The following is a 22,138-nucleotide window of genomic DNA, read 5'->3' as shown; positions in this document are numbered from 1 at the left end:
TATATGCACGTTTGTAAAACTAATTTTCAATTAATTTTTTCAAATGAGGGTTGTCTCATTTCTGTGTGCTCGCTGGTTGACCTGCAGGTGGTGGTAGTCGCCGTAGGAGTACACCTCATCACCAGTGTCTACATGAAACACTGAGTGCAGACACTTGGAGGGGCTGGGATCCTGTTTAAACTGCTCCACCTGGCAAAGAGATAGACAGAGACAGAGAGGACAGGATGACAGAGAGAGAGGTCAAGGGTAAGCAGAGACAGAGAGACGGAGAGGCATTCATTTCCTCATGAATTTTACAGCACACCAGGACAGCAGCCTTGGACACATTCAAAAACACATCTTTGAAAACCTTGTGTATGAATTAAATGCATGGTAATGAACTTTGTTCTACTCCGCTGTAATATGTGATATGCTCAGTGGTTGTATTGCTTTAGTTGTACGTTGAAGCAACCTCCTTCACCTGTTACATTACATCTGCCACTTAAAATTCTTTAAGCGCTTCTATTTTAACTGCCAATTCACCTTTCTTTTGATGTTGCACTTCAACTAACAATTCATTTTAGCTTATTCACTTAAACCTTGACTTCAGCGCATCTATGTGCTACTTAAAGAAGGAAAGAAAACACACAATCTGTACAAAAGTAATGAACGCAGCCACCCTGAAGTGACCAATTGGTTTGTGGACTCCTGTTTTTAGGCCTCGAGTTATACATTTTGGTCATTGCCATTGCCTTTTTTTTTCTTTTTTTTTTGAGCCAGGAGTGACCATATTTGGACAAGAGGACTGTAGTAATGCCTTCCAGAGAACCTGTTACTCACGTGGCCCAGCTGCCTTCAATGACATGTAATTTTAAGGCTAAATAAAATGTAAACAGATGAGTTATATAAAAATCACCTCTCGCACAGCTGTCATGAATGGGGAAATTAGCTAAAGAGACCAAAACCCATTTTTGCACCGGGTTGTTAACATCATAAAATTTGACATTCTTATATGGGGGTCTATGGGGATTGACTCACTTTTGGAGCCAGCCTCAATTGACCATTTGAGAAACTGCAGTTTTTGGCAAATTCCTTTTTTTTTTTTTCCCTGGAGATTGTCGCCTGGTGCAACCAACAACTCCCCACACCCACCCCCAACATTGCCAAGTGGTATTATTGTTGGCACCTTGGACAGACAATCAGATTGCCTTCCCATTTTCTTCAGAGCCTAGCAACTACCAAGAACACTGGACAAATGCCTTTTATATTTCACAGCTGCTGAAGTTGTCACACTGTCTGCCATATCCACTACTGTCAATTATAACTACAAAGAACTTAGACCGATACTCTTAAGTGAGAGTAGCAACCAATAGCTACCAATAGTCAGAAAAGCACTATCCTCTTACTGTTTTGGTTGAACAATGGTTGATGTACTTCCTTTGTGCTTTAAGTCCAGTTTTCATTTTCCCTGGAGATCGTACCCAGTGGCAGACAGAACTGTATATTGTAAGTGAGTCCGAAAAGGAATCACTCTAAACCCTAGTGGTGTCATCATTTTATGGCCATTACACTTTGCAATCAACATTTACTTCATAATGAAGTAAAAAGAAAAAACATGTGTATTACCACTTTAAATAGCTCTGGATGCTGCAGTTTGGAATGCCACTTCAACTACTTTCATTTATCTATAACTTCAATACCTTTAAGTTCTTCAACTTGATCTATCACACCCACACAAATACAGTAAAAAAATGCCAAAAGAATCAAAAAATGTAGGCAGATTCAAATATTTGTAATGCAATATTTCAGCAGAAACAAGCATACGTATACACTATCTTCACTGCATCTAGCCATTTCCAGTGAGCCATACAAACTTTTAGCACAAGTGCCTCTGATGGGGTTGTCACTGCTGAGGATGACATTAAAGCAAAGTTCCCAAACTGCAGGAATACATGAATCCATAAACACTCTAGTGACAAATATCTTATAAAATGTGTTGTTTCTCAAAAACAATAAAGTGGAACAGTCAATATGTCCTATAAGCAATAACCCTGCCAGATGTATTGTACAACATAAGAGTCTACCGTGAAACAGATAAGGGTCGGATTTCGGGCAACTGCACTGTGACTTGGTTTACAACAAACACATAAAAAACCCTGAACAACATATTAGTCGTGTTTTGTGTTCTGTGAGTTGTTGTCAGCTTTGTGTGTGTGTGTTTGCTGCATCGACTCGACTACACTCCAAATTACAGCTGGGCCGCCAGCCCCGTCGTGCAGAGTTATAAATAATTGGCCCTTTGTCCCATTTTTACCTCGTTTGTTTCTCTTCTCTCCAGTTCTATTGCTGTGCTCTCCATCATCGAGCCCTCCCTCGCTGTCTCCATTTTTCTCCTTCGCCCTCCTGCGCTCCCTCGCCTCACTTCTACCTCTCTTTTCCCAGTACTTTCTATTATTCACTCTCCTTTTTTCTTTGTTGTCCCTCTTGCTCTTTGTGTCTTTATCTCTTTTCTCAGACTACCCCTTTTTTTCTCTTCTTCTTTCCTAAGGCACATTACCTCTGCCCACCTTTGTCTCTCGCTCTCACTTCCTTTCTCTCTTAGCCAGGTCATAGTGGAGACCCTCTGTCCCACTTTTACTCAAACTGCTCCACTTCCTGCCATCCCACAGCGGCTAATACCTGATTGTGTGTGTGTGTGTGTTTGTGTGTGTGTGGTGGTAGAAGAGCTACCTCTGTAAGCAGCTAACAATAGGTACTGCTGTTTATGTTTCGATAAAACCTACTTCTGTGTAGAGGTCTCTCAGATTCTCGCTCCAGCAGAACTGCAATGTCAAGTGGCTCTACTCTTGGGATATTCTGAGAGGCCCCAGATCTAGCTTATTGTTTCGAGTGCTGCATTGCGCCAGCGTCATTAGTGAAACACTTCAATTTCTGCTGCCCCATCCAGTAATAGGAAATTGTACGTGCATATATTTCATGTCAATCGCAAGCATCAAAGTCTTGCATGTTATCAGTAACCAGGCCATGCCTTCTTCTTTGTGGTTGAAGAGGAGAAATATCCACATTTGTTCAAGAAAAAAGAAGACATGATAAAGAAATAAAGTCAGCGGACGGCAGTAATTCAGAAGCAGGCAGGCAAAAATAGGACACCACCCCACACTTTTACACAAAGTTCTATTCATCTATTAGTTTAAACCAGCAAAAATTGATTTGCTGTGATCTTGGAGACAGTAAAAAAAACAATTAACAATTAAATAATATCAGCTTCTAAAGTTTATGTGTCAAACTTGTTAGCAACTTCTTTTACACAGCCAGCAGCCACAGAGCAACATAGCATTATTTGGAGTTGTGTTTTCAGGAATGTAAGTCCAATATTCACCCTCTTTTTTGCTCTGTTTTGGTCTTTACCAACTCTTACTTTAATGGTTTACTTATTTTTATGAACAAGCTTGTAACTGATGGCCCAAAATTTGGTATTTTTTGCTTGTATGAAATCAAAATAAATGTCTTAAATGGACTTTTCGTGCTTGTATTTTATCATCTTGTGTCCCTGTCTTGCTGCAAACATAAATTGCCCTTTCGAGACAACTAATAAATGCTAAAGTTTAGCTTTTGTTGCTGAAAACTGATGCAGCCAAAAATGTCACTATCAGTGCACTGAAAATGAGCCAACAGCTGTACAATTAAAACTGTGCTAGAATGCTCCGTACAGCTGAGGACATTCTGTGGAGTCGTGATCATTTTCTTAGGGTTAGTCACTGCAAACAAAATCTTTCACACAACATGTAGTATATTGATGACAGCAGCTTTAAACTCAGCATCTTTAAGTCTCCTGCATTGAAGTGACATGATTGTTGTGAAAGAGGTTTAGACACTGCAAAGCAGCTTGAAAAGCTTCCAACCAGAGTGTGATACAAGTACCACTGTATAGATGAAACGGGGAGAGGGTCTGGAGACATCTTGTTTAAGGTATAGATATGTATGTATTCAGAACAAGTGTTTTCCTTAAATAAGGTCTAGTGTTATTAGCTAGTGACTTTAAAATTGTTATTTGTAGCCTTAATGTTAGCTGGTTAATGAGTTTTAGTTTTCCTGTCTAGCAACCTCTTGGCCAGTGTTGTAGTGGTAGTTTATGAGTTAGTGGATGGGTATAACCTATAGTTTACCAAGGAGGAAGTGGGTATATTTTACAATTTATTTCAATGGCTTCATGGCTTATACCGTATATGTACTGTACCATATTTTGAAAAAAAAAAAAAAAAAAGTGGGTATACCCTGTATACCTGCATATACCCTCCACTAGACCACTGTTGTCCCCTAAAAATAATCTAAATTTAAATTTTGCAAACATAATGTTCTACTAAAGGCATCTGCAAAACATTCAACGCATCAACATATTGAGTTTAACCTTGACTATCTAAACAATTTTGACATTCCTCGGCCTTAACAAAGTGCTGTAGTGAGCTACACCTACAGTAACAACATGTACGCTCTCTCCAGCGTCAAAATCCAATGCTTTTGGATGCCTAAGAAAATAACGGCAATATACCCTCACATCTTCTGACTCCAAATGCTTTGCAGGTTTCCAAACAAAAAATCACCAGCTGCCTAAGTTACTTTTACTATTTGTTTATCCAAAAAGTTTCACATGAGAAAATTGTACCTTCACACCACACTGCAGACAGACAGTGGGGCCCAGCTGCTGTATCTGCTGTGTGATATTTGCCCAGCAGTGGCCCTGTGTCACGTCTCCATTAAAAATGCCATGTTCCTGGTAAGTGTTGGAGACGGGGCCGTAACGAACACTGCTCTGTGTAATTAACTGTGTAAACGCAGCTTTGTAATTAAGACACAGGAAAGCTCTCCCCTAAATTAGGTCGTCAAGGTCGAGGCAAGATGAAACAGAATGGCTTTCAAAAGCACACACTGTTCACGTGCACGTACACAGTGACACAGCCAGCTGCTCAGTTTAAAAATGTTGTTTAAAATAACAGAGGACATATCTGGTTTTGTTTAGGTTTCATAAAATTGTGCATTTTGCCAATTTTGGCTCAACCACAGCAAATAGGGATTAGCCCTATAAAAGTGAAAGTCTGTTAGATTTGCAAACAAACTGTTTCTGAATGACTCTTAGAGAGGTAAATTCTAATTTGATTTGCAAGCAGCTTACTAGTTACAGGCAAACAACATGGAACGGCTAACATAAAGAACCAGTCCTCTCTTCACTGTCTCTGATACACTAAGTGAGTGATCCAAACACCTCTTTTGTCCACAAATCCTGACCAAGAAATCCTCATATGAGAAATTTAGAGGGAGCTGTAAAATACTGTTATTTTAGTGGCACTATTTTTCTGTATAAATTTATATTTTCCAATATATTGTTTGTTTTAATGCTTTATTTGTGGGGCGTTGACACAGTTTGATACACATGTTATAAGAGTAGCCTTGTGCTTTACTGGCAAGTGTGTACATTGTTGTACTTTCTTGTTAGATTTAGCAATATGACTTTATTTATATATGACTTTATTTATTTAAAAAAAAAAAAACAACAAAAGCCTTATTTAGCAAATTCTCTTCTATTCTATTCAAATATGTTGGAATTTAATTAGAGCTGTCAGCATTAACACATTCATCGCAATGCAATTATGGTTCGTACATAATGCAGGTTTTGTTTTTTTTTTTTTAATTGCGTTAATAGCTGGAAGACATTTCTGTCTTTGAGAGGCTGCTAGCTTCTCAGGAAGAGGGCTAAATGACGCTCCAAAGTTAGTCTAAACTTTGGCGATGGAAAAACAACATGGATATTTAACAAGGGTCCCTTGACCTCTAACCTTAAGATATCTGAATGAAAACGGGCTCTGTGGGTACCCATGAGTCTCCACTTTACAGACATAGACTTTATTTTGGTTTTATTTGATTCCTCATCAAGACAATCTGGTAAAAAAAATAAATAACTTGTCAATATGGACTTCAAAATTGTTATAAAATGCAAAATAATTGAATTGAAAGTGTGATTAAAATGTGATTAATCATGATTAACTACTGAAATTCTATGATTAATTGCAATTTATTTTGAATCCATTCCCATGCATGCTGCACAGAGTAACACGGCGGACGCACTCAGAGCAGACAGGGTTTAGTGATAGAAGCAGAGAAGAAATTAACAGTTGTCGAGAGCCAGTAAATGTATATTGTATGTTTCAATTTGTCCATGAATAAATGCTGCAACAGCTCAACACAGTGAGCATCAACCTCAGCCCTGGAGGCAAAACAAAGTCTCCCCTGTGCTGGAAGCTGCGGCAGGAAAGTTATCTTGCTCTGTTTACTGTAAGACCAACATCTGAGGCCGTGGGGTATGTTCACAACTGTCATGGGATGCAGAAGCTCTGGTCTGTTTCACATTATTACCCAATAAACATTTTTAAATAAGTGATCCAGAACAACACACTGCATAAAACACACATGATTACATTGATGAACGTATTCAATAAAATCAGCCCTTAATTATTTGTGCCAAAAAGTATCTAAACTATGCCATGTGATACGTTACTTTAGCACACTTTAAACATAAATATTTCTGCGTCCACTGCAGACAACTGCATATGAACATTTGATCAAGGAATGAACTCTAAGGAAACTAGCGTTGACTATCTCTGTAACAATTTAGCCAAAACTTTGCACATTAACTACAACTGTCCAGCCACACACAAGGTTTCCACCTAGTCTTGTTCATTTACAGCATAGTCTTGCGCATGCTTCCTGCAGACATGGCGTGAAATATAAAATATTCCCCTGAGGAGCAAAAGTCTTTGGCAATTAACAGATTGTGGGTTATTAAGCCCTCAGGACTAAAGCAACCTGCTCTCATTGTCATTTGTTATGATATGAAAGAGGAACCAGATGTGTCCAGTGCTCCAGCTCTGAGAGGCTTTGATGAATAGCAGCTCAGAAATACACCTTTGATCTGACAATTCGGTGTGTAATTGCCGAGTGCTTTTATGCAAACATGCAGAGTGAAAGCAGGAGCTGAGTGGAGGCTGGCTAAAAAATAATAAAAAAAAAAAAACTCACCTTATCAGCCTGTCTCATGTAACAGTAGAGGATTCCTCTCATGCACTTGATGGCAGAATGCTCTAGTTCATGAGTCCGCCCCATATCGTCATCAATGCGTCTATAGAGGGGGTAGCATGGAGAATGAGGGAAGAACAAACAAAGAGTGGATGATACATAATGAACACAACTTTGATTTTTAAGGATAGTCCTGGTTTATTCCAACTTGGGTCTTTTTCATCATAACATTTTACCCACAGAAGTCATCGCATCATCTGACTTTTTACCGTCGCCACGTTGTCACACTTAACCATTTCACATGCTGACTTTAATGCTTCTACCATAGACTGTATATACAGATGGACAACTTGATAGTTCCCCCAAAGTGTAGCTTTTCAATCTCAATCACCCCCTGGTGTCTGTCTGCAGTATAGGTCATAAAACCCGCCACTCCATTTTAGTGAATGGTCATAGGCCAAACTAAAAGTAGTAGTAGACGCCAAATAAATTTTTTCCAAAGATGCTTTCTTGTCACTGAAGGTAGTCTCTAACATCCTATTACCCTGATGTTTGTTCAAGTGTTTGTATTTATGATATTTTTTTTAATTTTAATGAGTTATTAAATTATACAAAAGGGGGATTTTCCGCCTATGGCTATTACAACTGTTTGATCCGAAGTCTTGCCCCTCTTAGTTACTGTTGCTAGTTCTGACAAACTTGGCAAAGAGAAACATGGCGATACAGTTGCATTGAGCTTGGTGCAAATCAATGTGCAATTTTTAAAGCCTTATATAATCTTAACATTATATTTGCATGCATACCATCCTAAATACTGAGCACAAACACATTTATTTACTTTTGGGAGGAAATTTAAAAGTCATGTCAAGTCAATTTTATTTATAGAGCCCATTATCACAAAACATGGTTTGCCTCAGAGGGCTTTACAGTGTACAACATCCCTCTGCCCTTAGACCCTCACATCACCCAAGGAAAAACTCCCAGTTCACCCCAAAATTAAAAATAAGGAAGGAAGGAAGTGTGCATCTAATCCTGGACAAGAGGCTCTTGCTTGTGGCAGTGCAAGATGTAAACATTAACAGCTTCCTTTTTGGCTGACCTGTAATGTTAGCTAGGTCAATGGTGTTAGCAGTAGATGCGCGCTTTCTTCTGTGTGGTGATACACCTGGTGGGTGTAGATCTGTAGGAAGACAACAGTTTCTACATGAAACTGCTCACAACAAGGTCTGTGGATTATGTTGAGTAACCAGGTTTTTATTTCTGGAAAGAGATATTGCTGTTGACTTTTTCAAATGTCTTTTGTGGTGCTTTAATGAACTACAAGCTGACTGCCTTCTAGTTACATTATATTGGAGAGAAGGCAGACATCTCTACTGCTGATTTCTCAAAAACTGCAACTCACACCAAAACAATCTTGTTTTATAAACAACACTATAGGTAAGAGGAAAAATATGTCTTTTTGATTTAGGAGTGAACTGTCACTTTATTATGGTTGCAGTCACCACATTGGCAGTCAGCACATCCCTAGTGGGGCTGGCAGATCTCAGATGCACACACACAGGTCACGCTAATAATGGCTTTGGGTATCAACAGAGGAAAGGCAAGCCGATGAGGTGAAACTTCAGTTGTAAACGGCACATTAATTACACTGTCTTTCAGATGTGACCCTCCTCATCAAAAGTGATTGCAGGCAGAAAATACAGCAGGCAGCTTTTCATCTACAGATGTCCTGTTTTAAACTACTTCATTACTGGACTACAAGTATTCAACATTGTAATATGCATGAGGGGATCCAATGTTGGCCAGGGGTTACAGTGCCAAACCCAGCTCTTCAAATTTAATTACAACTAATCAGGGAAATACAATGGGTGTCAGGGAGGTTAGACAACTACAAGAAAATATTATAGAGACTTGTCAAACCATCCCACATTGAAAAATAATGTATATTATGATGAGTAAAATCTAAAAAATAGAAAAGAAAAAAACTAGAATTACTGCCTTATGGTTATATGCCTCCATGAACCACTCAAGTTGCAGTAACAGTTTGCATCTATGACTGCCGGGCATCATGTATTTATGACAGTAGACAATACTTCACATATTCGCAAAAAAGCTGCATTTTCTAAAACTGGATGCTTCAACCCAGCAGCACAGAAGATCTTTACAATCTGCACAGTTTCAAGGTGGAAACCTAAAATTAGTGTCACCAATTTAGTATCTGACCAAATGTCTCCACATCTGTTGCTTAGTAATGGTGATGAGTAAAGGCCAAAAAAGAGTTTTTGCAGAACATTATGATGTCACAGTGAAATTGACCTTTTACATTTTGGATATGAAATGTCACCACTTCATAATTTTCTCCTTTTAGACATGTGTGTGAAAGTTTGTAATAATTAACACATGAATTCTTGAATTATGGCCAAAAACATGATTTGTGAGGTCACGGTGAGCATAGTTCGCAAAATTTAATCAGTTCATCCTTGTTTTCAAGTGGATGCTTGTGCCAAACTTGAGGAATTCCCTAAAGGTCTTTTTGAGGTAAATCATGAGAATGAGACAAATGCAAGGTCACATTGACCTTTGACCTTTTACCACCTAAATCTAATCATTAGATCACTGAGTCAAAGTGGATGTTTAGGCCAACTTTGAAGAAATTCCCTCAAGGCATACTTGAGATATTATGTTCTTGAGAATGAGAGTTTCCCAAGGTCACAGCGATCTTGACCTTTGATCATCAGTTCATTACAGAGCTCAAGTGGACGTATTTGCCAAAATGGAGGAAATTCCCTCAAGGGTTCTTGGGTTCATGAGAATGAGAGGGACACAAGGTCATGGTGACCTCATGGTACCAAAATCTTATCAGGTTATTGTTAAGTACAAGTGGACATTTTTGGCAAATTTAATGGAAGTTCCCTTAAGGTGTTCTTAAAGATTGAGAAGGGGACAAGGTAACAGTTACCTTTGACCTCTGACTACCGAAATAGAATCAGTTTATTATTGAGTGCAAGTGGATATCTGCACCAAATTTCAAAAATGACTAAAATGAAGGTGGAATTCTCCTTCAAGTTGCATTTCTTTTTCAGTATCGTAGTTAAGCGAATGTACATGGTATGATAATCGTCAACTTTCATATCATTGTACGCCATAAAATCAGTATATCGCTTCAACGCTATATCAGGTTCTTGAGAATGAGACAGATGGACAGACAGATGGACGGATGGGCAGACAAAAAACCTGAAAACACATTGCCTCCTGTGATGTCTTTTGCCTGCGCTGACATAAAAATGTGACCAGGCAAAGTGGTGAATCAAACTTCTCATGTCTACTTAGAACAGGAGTTTGTGGCAAATCCGAGCACCACGCTCTTAAACACACACACCCAGCAGCTGGGCGTGAAGTAAGTAATGGCACCAGCCAAGCCTGTCAGATGAGAATCATCTTAATTAAATCCCAGTGACAATTCTAATAGGAGGCAGCCATGACTGATGACTGAGATCTGCCTCTGGTCACATCACTGCAGTACACTCTATTTTTACCCCTCTCTTTCCCTCTGTCTTCCCCCTCCATCTCATTCCTTCACCCTGTCTTCTCTCCATCTCCTTTTTTTCTCTCTTATCTCTCCATTTGCTTGATCTCCCCCTCTGCCCATCTCTCTCTCTCTAACTCGCTCCCTGTATCTCTACCTTCAGTATCTCCTCCTCTTTCCTCTGTGTCTCCATCCTCCCAATCTATCTCCCTCTCTCTTCCCACATCTTTCTCTCCGTCCTTTCTCCTCTGTGCTATTACAGGCTCATTTTGTGGAAGTGCTCTTTTCACTTGAAACATAATCACAGAGGAATGCAGGCATCAAGTGCAGGGGCGGCTGAGAAAGGAGTTTGGGGCCTTTAGACGGTTCTCAGTGAAATTCGAAAGTGTTCTCCTTGAACCAACAATCCAGATGTGTTTAAAAAGCAAAGGCTTCACATGACAGAGGCAGATTAGAGATCAGGGTCAGCAAGCATGAAATAGAGGAGAGCGGAACAAAACCAGAAGTCGAAGAAGAAGGGACGGGGGGAGGGCAGAACTGTAAACCGATGTAACTGAGCATTCTGGGTCTGTTTTGCACGTAATGCTCTATAAGGACTTGATGAGTGTATTTTGCTTTGGTGTGGGAAAAATGTGACGCCTTATTGTCTCTCTCATAAGTTACGTGACAAATATACATATCTCCCATGTGGACAATTTTGTAAGAAATACACAATAATTTTATCAGCCTAACAGAAGCAGACATCATCAAAACCAGCAGAAATATGCCTTATTTATCTGACATATTGGATTTCAAATGCCATATATGGTTAGCTTACATATTCACATGCACACAAAAATAATGTAATTATCATTAACTGTATATAGCAGCCAGCAAGCACCTTGCCAGAATGAATACATGTGTTCATCACCTTCAGCTACACACCAGACTGCAACCAGATGAATACGTTTTCATTTTAAAATGGTGTTTTACAACAAAAATGACCACTGTACATGCAAGCGTTTCAGCACCATTTCACAAATAATCTCCATTCTTACTAACAAACATGAAAATATCATATCACATGCACGTCATGGAAATGTCAATGCAAACAAGAAGCAGATTGTTACTCCGCAGGTGGTTGCTTTGTTTCACAAAATACTACAAAGATGGCAAAAAGTAACATTAGAGATGTCTTCGGTTGGACTGACTGAAAGTAGTGCATGAGTACAAAGTGCTCAAAGGTACAAAGGTAACAGAAAACAGACTGTGAGTCCTTGCATAGCAAATGAGGCAACATAGTGGAGCAGAATCAGCAGCATTAAAATTATCCATGGAAACGAATGGGGAAGGAGTACCCACACAGAAAGGCTAAGCATTGCTTTAGATTAAATGTTTGTAGATGTAGCTACAATGTTTTGGCTTTATATGTTGTGATTGATAAAACCCAATCAAGTAGGTAACATGGGTGTCTGTGTCATTGTTTTTAAATCGCTCTGTTTCCGCCTGTCAAGACCAAAATCACAACCCCCTGTGTTTTCAAAACACTGCAGTAGTGTATACATTAGGTGTAAACATAGCAATAAGTAGTTTTGAAATATAAAAATGTAAAAGTGTAGATGAGCCCAAGAATTATGGTTTTAGGGTGTCTTTGGTTTATTGGCACCAAAGTACATAAAGTATATAAACACTAAATTGAGCATTCGTTAAACCCCTTCCCCACACAGAAATGTTATAATTGCAGCTGAGCAACCAAAACTAGGTACGGCAGGTGTGTCAAGTTTTGGATTTCTCATGTTGAGGTGGTGTGCAAACAGTTGTAGTAAGAGCAGTACTCTAAGGTTATAACTGCCGTGTAAAGCCCCAAACTTTTCAAAAGTATGATCAGTTTATTCACCACTTGGGGCTGGTGAAGTTGGTTGGTGCAGCTTCAAACTGCAGCATCTGTTAGAGCTGACCGTGGGCTGGACTAGGGTGCAGAGGTATGGTGTGTGTATAAGTTACTGTATCATGTCATAGAACCAAGAACCAAGAGGGATGTCAAAGCTCAACTTATGCATTAAAAAAATGGAAAAATGACAACTTGTATATCAATTACTTATCACATTTACCTTGGATTCTTGAAGAAAGTGTTTTTCGCATGCCTCCACAGTGAACCAAAGAGAATGCAATTCAGAATTTTGATGGATAAACGAGACCTAAGTTATACTGCAGAAGTTGAGTGAGAGTTTATAAACAGATTTTTTGACATATTTTTGCTGCTGTTACACACAGACCCAGGTAACTTAAATTCATGAAGAAGGGTCGCCTTTCTAGAGTCTCCTTTCAGTTTTCTTTGCAAATTTAAGGTAACACGGGGTGAGTAATTGATATACAAATGTTCATTTTTCTGCTGCAAAAGCCTCAGCATATGGGACAAACACTCTACCAGGTGAGATACAGGAGTGCCCGCTTAAGGCAACACACATTTTAATTAATGGCACATTAAATTCTGCACCCATGAAACACATCCTGCAAGGTAAATCTGAGAGTGTGTGTTTTGTATACTAACCGGTAGGCCATAGCCAAGGCCCAGGCACCAGCAGCACAGTACAGGGAATCGCGGACCTTGGCCTCCTTGCAGTTGGGGCATGTTTTGACTGGGAAAAGACCAGTAGTGGGACTCTGGTAGTTCAGGATAGTTGCCTTGACTACATAAAGAGAGACAGAGAGAAAGATAGTAGAAGTGATGACACCAGAATTCCTGCAAAAACAGCATTTTTGTTAATATCTACTCACATCCAAATCAGCTGAAGTAACAGTAAAGAAAAGCCATGTTAAACCAGCTAACACTGCTCCATTACCCTATTTGAAAACAACTCAAGTGGCTCTAAAATGACTCTTTATGCAGCCGGTGCAGCTTGATGCACCTAATGTTCAGAAGATAAACGAGTCTGAGGATTTAGACCATAATTCATTACTAAGCTTCAGTGAGAATGCTGTTTATGAGCATATATACCTTCATACTCCCACACACTTTGCATGACCTTAGTTTGTCTTTTTTCACTCCTACACAGAGGTAATGCTCGCAAGCACCATCACTCCCATCACTAATGAGGAAATTCTTTATTTTGATGAATAATAAAATGAACTCGATGAGCCTCAGCTGTTCTAACTTGAATATATAAGTTTAATTATGGCACAAATCTGATATGCCTGTGTGTAAGAACTCATTTAGTGGATAACTAATACAGGTATTGTTTTAAGTCATTGTGCAAAGTAAGAAAAATACTTCACTGTGGTTGATTTGTTGTTTTGTTTGTTAATTTTGTCAATAAAAAGCATAAAGCTGTTTGTGATCTTGGCAGAAATCAGCATGTTGTCTGATTCTGTTTTTTCTTTTTTAATTTAAAGCCAATATCTGCTGATACTGATGACATGCTGATATTATGGCGCATTCCTATAAAGTAAAGAAAAATCCTTTCGGCCTGCATGTCCCACATCATTCAGATCCTCATATCATCCCGTCACCAGACAGGGGTTACTCGGGCATCAACAAGGTCGACCTCTTGTCTTGCAGACAGTCAAGGAAATTATGTTAAGTTGTTTTTTTGTCTTGTGCCTATGTTGTCTTGTGATTTCCTGTTTTATTTTGAAATCCTAACTCTCCTCTCGTTTCAGGTCACCTACTTCCTCCCTTTGTGTGTTTTCCCGCCAGTGTGATTGTCAGCCCCGCCCTGATTGTCTCCACCTGTTTCCCCTTACCTTGTGTATATATAGTCTGCGTCTCCCTTTGTCCTGTGCCAGTTCATCTTGTCTTGTCTGTCAGTGAGCCAATGCCATACTTATGCCCAAGTCAAGTTTTTGTTGTTCCTCGCTCAGTTGCATTGTTCAGGTTTGAAACCTATTTTCATTTGATACTTTGTTGAACTCTAGTTTTTTCATGTACCTCATTTGAGTGATTTTTTTGTTGATAATTTGTTTCCTCTTCTGGGAGATTTTTTGTTGTTACTTTTCCTCTTCGGAGTGATTTTGAGTTTTGCTTCTGCCTTTGTGAAGACTTTGCTGCTGCCTTTAAAAATAAAGTGTTTTTGACTTTTTGATACCTGGTGTCGTGCATTTGGGTTCAATTCCAGTTCCGTCTTGTCAGGAGCCTCTCAATATAAAATATGCTCAGCCTGAAGGACAATGATGCTCCTCAGGTTAACCACGTGTCAACACAACTGTTAAACATATCTTATGGGACACAGAATTAAACATTTATTAATGATCAAAAAATCCTGCACAATTACACCCGAGTCAGTCAGATACATTTCTGGTCCAGTTTTAGATGTTCATATGTCAGAGCAGTGTGTGTGTAAAGACATTTTATTCTGTTTTGCTGTGTCAGCTGGACAAGAAGCAGCCCCAGAATCAGACAGTACACAATAATGTACTACTAATGTGTTTTTTCTACTTCTTTAGGCTCTTCTGCATCCTGCATCTGGTACATGTGAAAATAGAATATTTACTAAGCTCCTCGCACAGGGTAACAGCTTATTCAGTGACCTGTGACCTTTATTCCGCCTTTTCTCCAAGTTCCTCTTATACAAGCTCGAATTAATAAATTCAACTCTGTTAATTCAATAGAGAAAAGGTTAGGCAAAGACATTTGGTTGTAATTGTTTCTTCTTTGATGAAAGTCAGCAAAAGTTAATTTAATACTTGTTGGAGAGCTTAATTTGTGTTATGTAGACACGTACAGTATACACTGTGAGTGTGCAATAACAGATGGATGCCTTTTCATGTTGAGCAAAGTGTGAACAGTGACATGGCAAGTGTGAATAGCTGTGACAGTAAAGAAAAACAATGATTCCTGGAGGAATAGCACTTGGACTCAGGGTGCCATGTTGTGCCGCAGAATACTTGTATTGTGCTGCACAAGCTGAACAGAGTCAAATTATGTTCATGTCAGTGCTTTGCAAGGCTTAGACAAGAGTGGTGCAAGAATGTGCACATTCTTCACCACCAGTTACAGACTTAACTCAGGCTCATATGAGGTGATGGAGGCATCATTTCCTTTTTGGCATAAGCTACATATTTCTGCAGTCTAAAAGAATGCTTCGGCCAGCTCCCTGTCTATCAGGGGTCAACCAATAATATTTTTTCAGGGCCGATTCCGATACTGATTATTAGTTAATGAGACCAATAATTGATATTTGAAACTGATATGCATTTACAATCAAAATGAAAATCTCTGTCAATACTTCGAATTTGGAATATAACAAACTCCAAAACAATGCTTTGTTTAAATGCCTATGGCAAATGTTTGCTCAAAACTTAATTGGTCAACAGCAAGTATCCCGGCAATTCAATGCAGTGAGATCTAGTCTTTAAGTATTTCAACTAGAGAATCAGGATTAATGTGAACTCTTCTGAAGTTACTTGGAGCAAAACACTGAATCCATTACAGTTTCAGTGTTGTTCTATAGCTGACCTTGACCTCTGGTCTCCCTCTGAGAAACTTCACTATTCTCACTTATATATTCAAAAACAGTTACAAAATACAACACTGCAGGAAATGAAGAAATAACCCAAGAAAACTTCCTCATGAGTTGCATGTCTGCGCCTCAAACATAAACTTAAACCAAAAATCTTACCCCGTAAAGTTGCCTGAGGAAAAAGGCCAATGGCTTGTTTATATGAAATTTGACTAATACTTTTCTTAAATGCGTGTACATACTTGCAGCATGTACATTTACTCTTGTTGGCTTTATAGCCATACATTTTGAACTGACACTCATGGTCCCCAGAGGATAGAGCTTAGTGTGTTTACATGCATTTAAGCAACCAGGTTACTCAGAGAAAGCAGGTTTTGTGTGTTAACATGCACTATAGTTCCCTGGTTATTGTAAATCAGATATATTGAGCATAGGGTTTCCTTATGGCATGAAAGTCTTTGAATTTCAAAAGAGCATTCAATGTTCAGCGGTGCAAACCCACTTATTCAGGCTTATCAAGGCTTCTTTGTATTAGTTTCAGTTCAACTTTGGATGGAATTATTTCAAATACAAAAACACATCTCTCTGTGTAATTATCTCACCATTTATTCATCTGCTCTGCTGTGACTTATTCCACCTGAATTCTCTGTAATGCACATAAGCACTTGTAAAAAGCAGATAAGAAATCCAGTGACCATATGCACGGCCACAAAATACAGGAGAAATTTATCTGAGGGAACCAGATTTCTCTTATCCCCTGCCCTGATTTCAGAAACCAGGTTTCTTGTTTGTACAACACTTAAGAAATGATCTTACTGGAAAGAGCTGGCTGTAACTCGATTACTTAAGTGCAGGTCAATTCACTCCACCTTGTGATCCTGTAACTCTGCGGCACATGGTTCACATTTTTGCTTTTTAGTGAAATATCTCATCAACTTTAATGTGTATTGCAATGAAAATTGGTAATGGTGTTTATATTCCCCTCAGGGTGAATTTTAATAAATTCAGGGGATTTCCTGACTTTTCATCTAGCACCATTGTCAGGCTGAAGTTTAGCTATTTTCCACTCAAAACGTTGGCTATTCTATGAGCACATATCAGCCGACTGGAGCATTGTCATTAAGAGCGTGCTAGCATGCTGACATTAGCATTTAGCTCAAAGCGCCACTGTGCCAAAGTACAGCCTCATTGAGCTGCTACAGTGTGGCTGTAGACTCATAGTCTTTTAGCTGTTTTAGCTCTTTTAGCATATAATTTAGCTGTTTATGCACTTTTCCTTACCCCGTTATTTCTATGATGTATAGTTTTTACTAATCACAAAAACAGGATTAAAGGACCAGTGTGTATGATTTAGGAATATCTATTGACATAAATGAAATATTATATTCACAGTTAGATTTGAATTAGTGTAAAAGTTTTTTTTTCATTCGCTCACAACAAGCCGTTTTACATAGGAAGCGAGTCCATTTCAACCAAGCGCTTGGAAAGGGTGGGGTGGAGGGAGGGCATGTTCAATTCACAATCTGCATCCTCACCACTATACGCTACTAAATACTGCACGCTGGTCCTTTAAATTTGGAACACCTGATTGTTCGTTTTGAAATTAACACTCGAACTCGAGACAATAGATGAACCGAGACAGCCCACTTCAGATTCATTACTTGTATCTGTGTCATGCAGGTTTCGCCACTGCCGCGCCCCTCTGGGAGACTAGCAGAAGCCCTGACGTTTAGTACACTTCCAAACAAGGCGGGGGTATGCCTGGGAGAGACAACCATGGCCACTTCAGAGACCAGAGGTGAATAGCATTTTGTATCATTGGCACAGCTTGTCATGAGGTATCTACTGTTATGGGTAATCTTTGCTAGAACTGTAAAACCACACAACTTTTACCCTTTACAGTTATAAACTGTGCAGTACTAATTAGGTGATGCATGGGCTAAAATACATTTTAGACAACTAGTTTAAAAAAGGGAATACAACTAACTACATTGCAAAATGAGGCACTTCCTATATAGTGATTGAAATGCTGTTGAAATATTTGATATACACAACCACGAAGGATGTCTGTAGGTGTTACAGCAACAGAAGTTCCTTGCTGTAGAGTGCAAGCATCAGGTAGTGTTAGGAGGAAGTACCAAGATATATTCATTATTTTAGAGTTAGCGGAATGCCTGTGCACTACAGAAGTTAATGACCGAGGTAATTTCTTTGGAAATAAGGGAGACATATTTCAGCTGGGGCTTATGACTATGAATGTCTGATTGCACCGAATGGATGAACAAAGACAAACTAAGATGCCTCTAATTCACCAAAGTTCATGTTCAGTATTAGTAACTGAAGACAGAAGAACAGATGGAAGCTCTTAATACGAATAGATCGCAGCCCTCCAATAATATATGCTGAAATATTACATATTCAAACAGAAAGCCTCTGGGAAAGTAATTTATCTGTTTCAAACACACACATGCACACACGCACACACACACACACACACACACACACACACACACACACATCCTCCTCTCCTGCAGAGGTCCCCTTACTGATGACTAATCTGTCTGGAGGGATCACTTCATTTTTCATCAGAACATTATGCCGGTGCAAATGACGGGGACATCCATTCTGCACTGTCATTTGTTACAGGGCAAAAAGAGAGACATGGAGGAAGAGACTGATGGAAAGAGGGACGGAAGGAGACTGAGATGAGGAAGAAATAGAGAGGAGGTGTGCGTATGAGTGTGTGGGAGAGCAAAAAAGAGGATGTATGTGCACCTCGGAGTAAAAGAGTGAAAGTAATACGCACTGGAAGAGAGACGGGGCGGAAATGTCATTCAATGTGTGTTTGTGTGTGTTTAGGGGAGCATGTTTAAATGTGTATTGGTGAATTGAAGGTGACAGTCCACTTGGCAGAGAGATATAGAGGCTGATGGGGTGAATTAAGCAGAATATTAATAAACCTGTCAGGCACTTCACCTCTAAGCGTCACACTAATTAAGAGCACATTTACATGTATGCACATCTGAAAACACAGTCTTGCATTATTACCTGTCTCTGGACATTACATGGGCTCTTATATGTAACTCTATACTTATTAAAGTAACTGGATTTATATAGATGAGCCCACACTATAAAAGCAGACCATGTGGAAAGACAAACAGCCTCTCTGGTTTATTCATTTCTGTGCCCCTGTAAGGACACTTGGTCTCAGCATAGAGTAAATGAAGTGTAAACATGCATGCTTAGACACACACACACACGCACGCACGCACGCACGCACACGCACGCACACGCACACGCACGCACACACACACACACACACACACACACACACACACACACACACGCACGCACGCACACACACGCACGCACACACACTGCAGTCCCCTATAGATTCATTCTGATTGCTAACCAGTAACAGGACAATGCCATTGGTAAGAGGCGAATTTTGACTGCAGCTACAATAGTGGTAGTCATATAGTCAACATATTGGTAGTCACACTCAGCAGAAACATCTGTAACAAGTTCTGTCTGTCTCGGTAATCAAAAATATATGTAAAAAAACATACATCATAATAAATCAAAATGCACATCTTCAGCTTTTTTTCAACAATTATGAATAGTTAGTAAAATGTACATCATTAATGGTGCACCCTTCAGCTCACCTGGTAGTGGAGTATGCGCCCCATTCACCCACCAATCCCATTAAAATCTATGTAAATCTAATCTATTATATCTATGATAATTATATGATCTAACAGGAGAATATATGTCTTGAAAACAACAAAAAAGAAAACTATTAACATGTTGCATAAGTGTCCTGAATGACATCAATTTCTGCAGCACTCTGTATTATAAAATTACAGAAATGATTGTATTTTACTTCAAGCCCTCATCCAACAAATGTAAAATAGTTCTGTCTTTAGCACCATGTATCCTAGCTACCGGAGGTTCCATATTAACATCATCATTGACTGGTGACATTTTGTAAGAGTGTGTTGAGGACTCCACTGTAGAGCAAGCATTATTTTTTTGTTGCAGGTAGACCATCTTGTAATATTTGTTTTTGATGTAGTGAAATATTTAACAGAGAAAAGTTATTACGGAGTGAAACAGTGGGGTGCATGGTACTTCAAAATCAATAATGTTTGTCAGGACAGCACAAACTAGTTTCCAAAGAAGAGATAAATCCTTACAAGGATAAAACATGTACAGAAAAGAGCCAACAGTATTCAAGCACAATGGGTAATTGACTCAACTTTAAATGACCATTTTGCAAATATTGCCTATTATGGGGTGACAGTATTTCAACAAAAGGAAGGATAATGATAAACAAAGGCCTTGCAGGTCCAGTGCGTCAGATTTAGCATTAAATATTGGCTGAAATGGAATCTAACATTCAAAACTATGTTTTCTTATGTGTATAATCAACTGAAACTAAGAAATCTTGTGTTTTTGTTTCCTTAAAGTGAGCTGTTTATGTCTACATATCCACAAAGTCCACTAGGTTGTTTCTACAGTAGCCATGAACGGATATACCAAACACTGACTCTAGGTAGGGCCATTAAGATTTTCCTGTCAGCCACCGTAGCTCTCTTATGTGCACATGGGAGAAGTATCAGTTGGCTGCAATCTCACACCTCACTAGATGACACTACTATTACTGGTCATTGGTCTCACAAAAAATAAAACATAAAAGTCATTATTACAGCTGTTACTGTTCATAATTATAAATCAACTTACTTATGTGTTGTTTTTGAAATTCAACTGGCATCTCAGAAGTTATTTCTCTATAAAAACCCCACTGCAATATAACATTTCAAAACTAATTTTAGTTTTAGGAAAGATGAATAGATTATCAAATGTTCACCAGCAATCTATTTTTATTCTGTCACTAAGTTAGTTCAATGCAGCAGTACACTTCTATAAAGCCCACACATGAAAAATCAAATCATTTACAGTGCACATGTAAAATGTATTTCAGAAAAAAAGCCCTGGATAAAATGGGTTGTGGAGGTCCAGTATCACTCAATTTGGAACTATAAAGGACTTAAGGTCTTCTGCAAAAACAGTGCTGCGGAAGTCATCATTAGACGCAGAACATAAACGATGAGAGTGCTTAACGCTGTTCAGTCTCAGACTGCAAGTTCCTCTGGATGCAAATCAACTGTTGTTGGGAGTTTTCTGCCAAACCATCCATCAAGCTAATGTCCCACTAAATCAGCAGCTAATGTCTCAGACGCACACAGTCTGCTCTTTTACAATGGGCCATTTCACTGCACCGACAGGGTGGAGAAAATGAGAGAAGATGATGAGAAACGAAGAAAAAAATACTAAGAGACAGATCTAAAAGAAAAAAAGATGGAAAGAGTGAGATGATATCTGTGAAGTAATGCAGCAGATGCTGCAGGAAAAAATGGAAATCCACAAACTGCGATATTCACCATTAGTACAATCTCAACAATAACTACTACCTACTCCTGCTGATGCTGTCATAATGTTTCCTGCAATATATTATCCGTGACATGAGGGTTTACTGAATAAAAAGCAAATGACTAGACTAGACTAGCCATTCTTCCTGAGAGTGAGATGAGGAGGAAAGATCAATATGCATGTCCAGTAGGGAGCTAAAGTCAAGAGATGACGTTGAGCCTAACTGAACATAGTTTGCTTTTTTTTTTTTTTTTAATTTACATTAGAGCCGGGTTATAGCTCGCTGATTAACCCTGCCTTCAGTCTTAATGCTTAGTTATGCCATGTTAAATTCTTGATTCCAACCACTTATAAGCCTATTTCCAAAAATATACTGTATGTAAATGTACTTTTCATGCACAGCAGGAGTCAGTACATGTTGAACGCTGAAAACTAGCTTTCAAATGATAAGAATAATCTATTGGCTTTTCATTTTTTTTCTAATTAAGAAAATTTAAAAAAAAGAGAGAGAAGATACATTACACTCCACTTGTATCAACCCTAACAGTAACTTTAAAAGTCAAATTCAGTAAATTTTCACTATTTTTGCATGTGTAAAGGTGCCATCTAACACACTGTTTACAACTGATTGTTGAAATGTGTAATATGTGTAAATATGTTAAATGAAAACATAATTATGCTCCTCAAGATGGCA

At 38.8% G+C, this 22,138-nt stretch overlaps 1 protein-coding gene across 3 annotated transcripts in view; it reads right to left on the bottom strand.

The window, feature by feature from the left end:
- Nucleotides 1-22,138, bottom strand: part of phkb (phosphorylase kinase, beta) — a 146,218-nt gene that overhangs the window by 109,793 nt on the left and 14,287 nt on the right. For all 3 annotated transcript variants that reach the window (XM_042484291.1, XM_042484283.1, XM_042484300.1), the window contains 3 exons: nt 13,104-13,242; nt 7,051-7,150; nt 82-189 (listed from right to left, as the gene is read on the bottom strand). In XM_042484291.1, coding sequence (XP_042340225.1) covers nt 82-189; nt 7,051-7,150; nt 13,104-13,242 — 347 coding nt within the window. The remainder of the gene's footprint in view (nt 1-81; nt 190-7,050; nt 7,151-13,103; nt 13,243-22,138) is intronic.

This window comes from Plectropomus leopardus, chromosome 1 (genome assembly GCF_008729295.1).
Source record: "Plectropomus leopardus isolate mb chromosome 1, YSFRI_Pleo_2.0, whole genome shotgun sequence".
Classification (NCBI taxonomy): Eukaryota; Metazoa; Chordata; class Actinopteri; order Perciformes; family Serranidae; genus Plectropomus; species Plectropomus leopardus.
The sequence above is the reverse complement of the archived record's forward strand: the minus strand, read 5'-3'. Positions and strand labels throughout refer to the sequence as shown.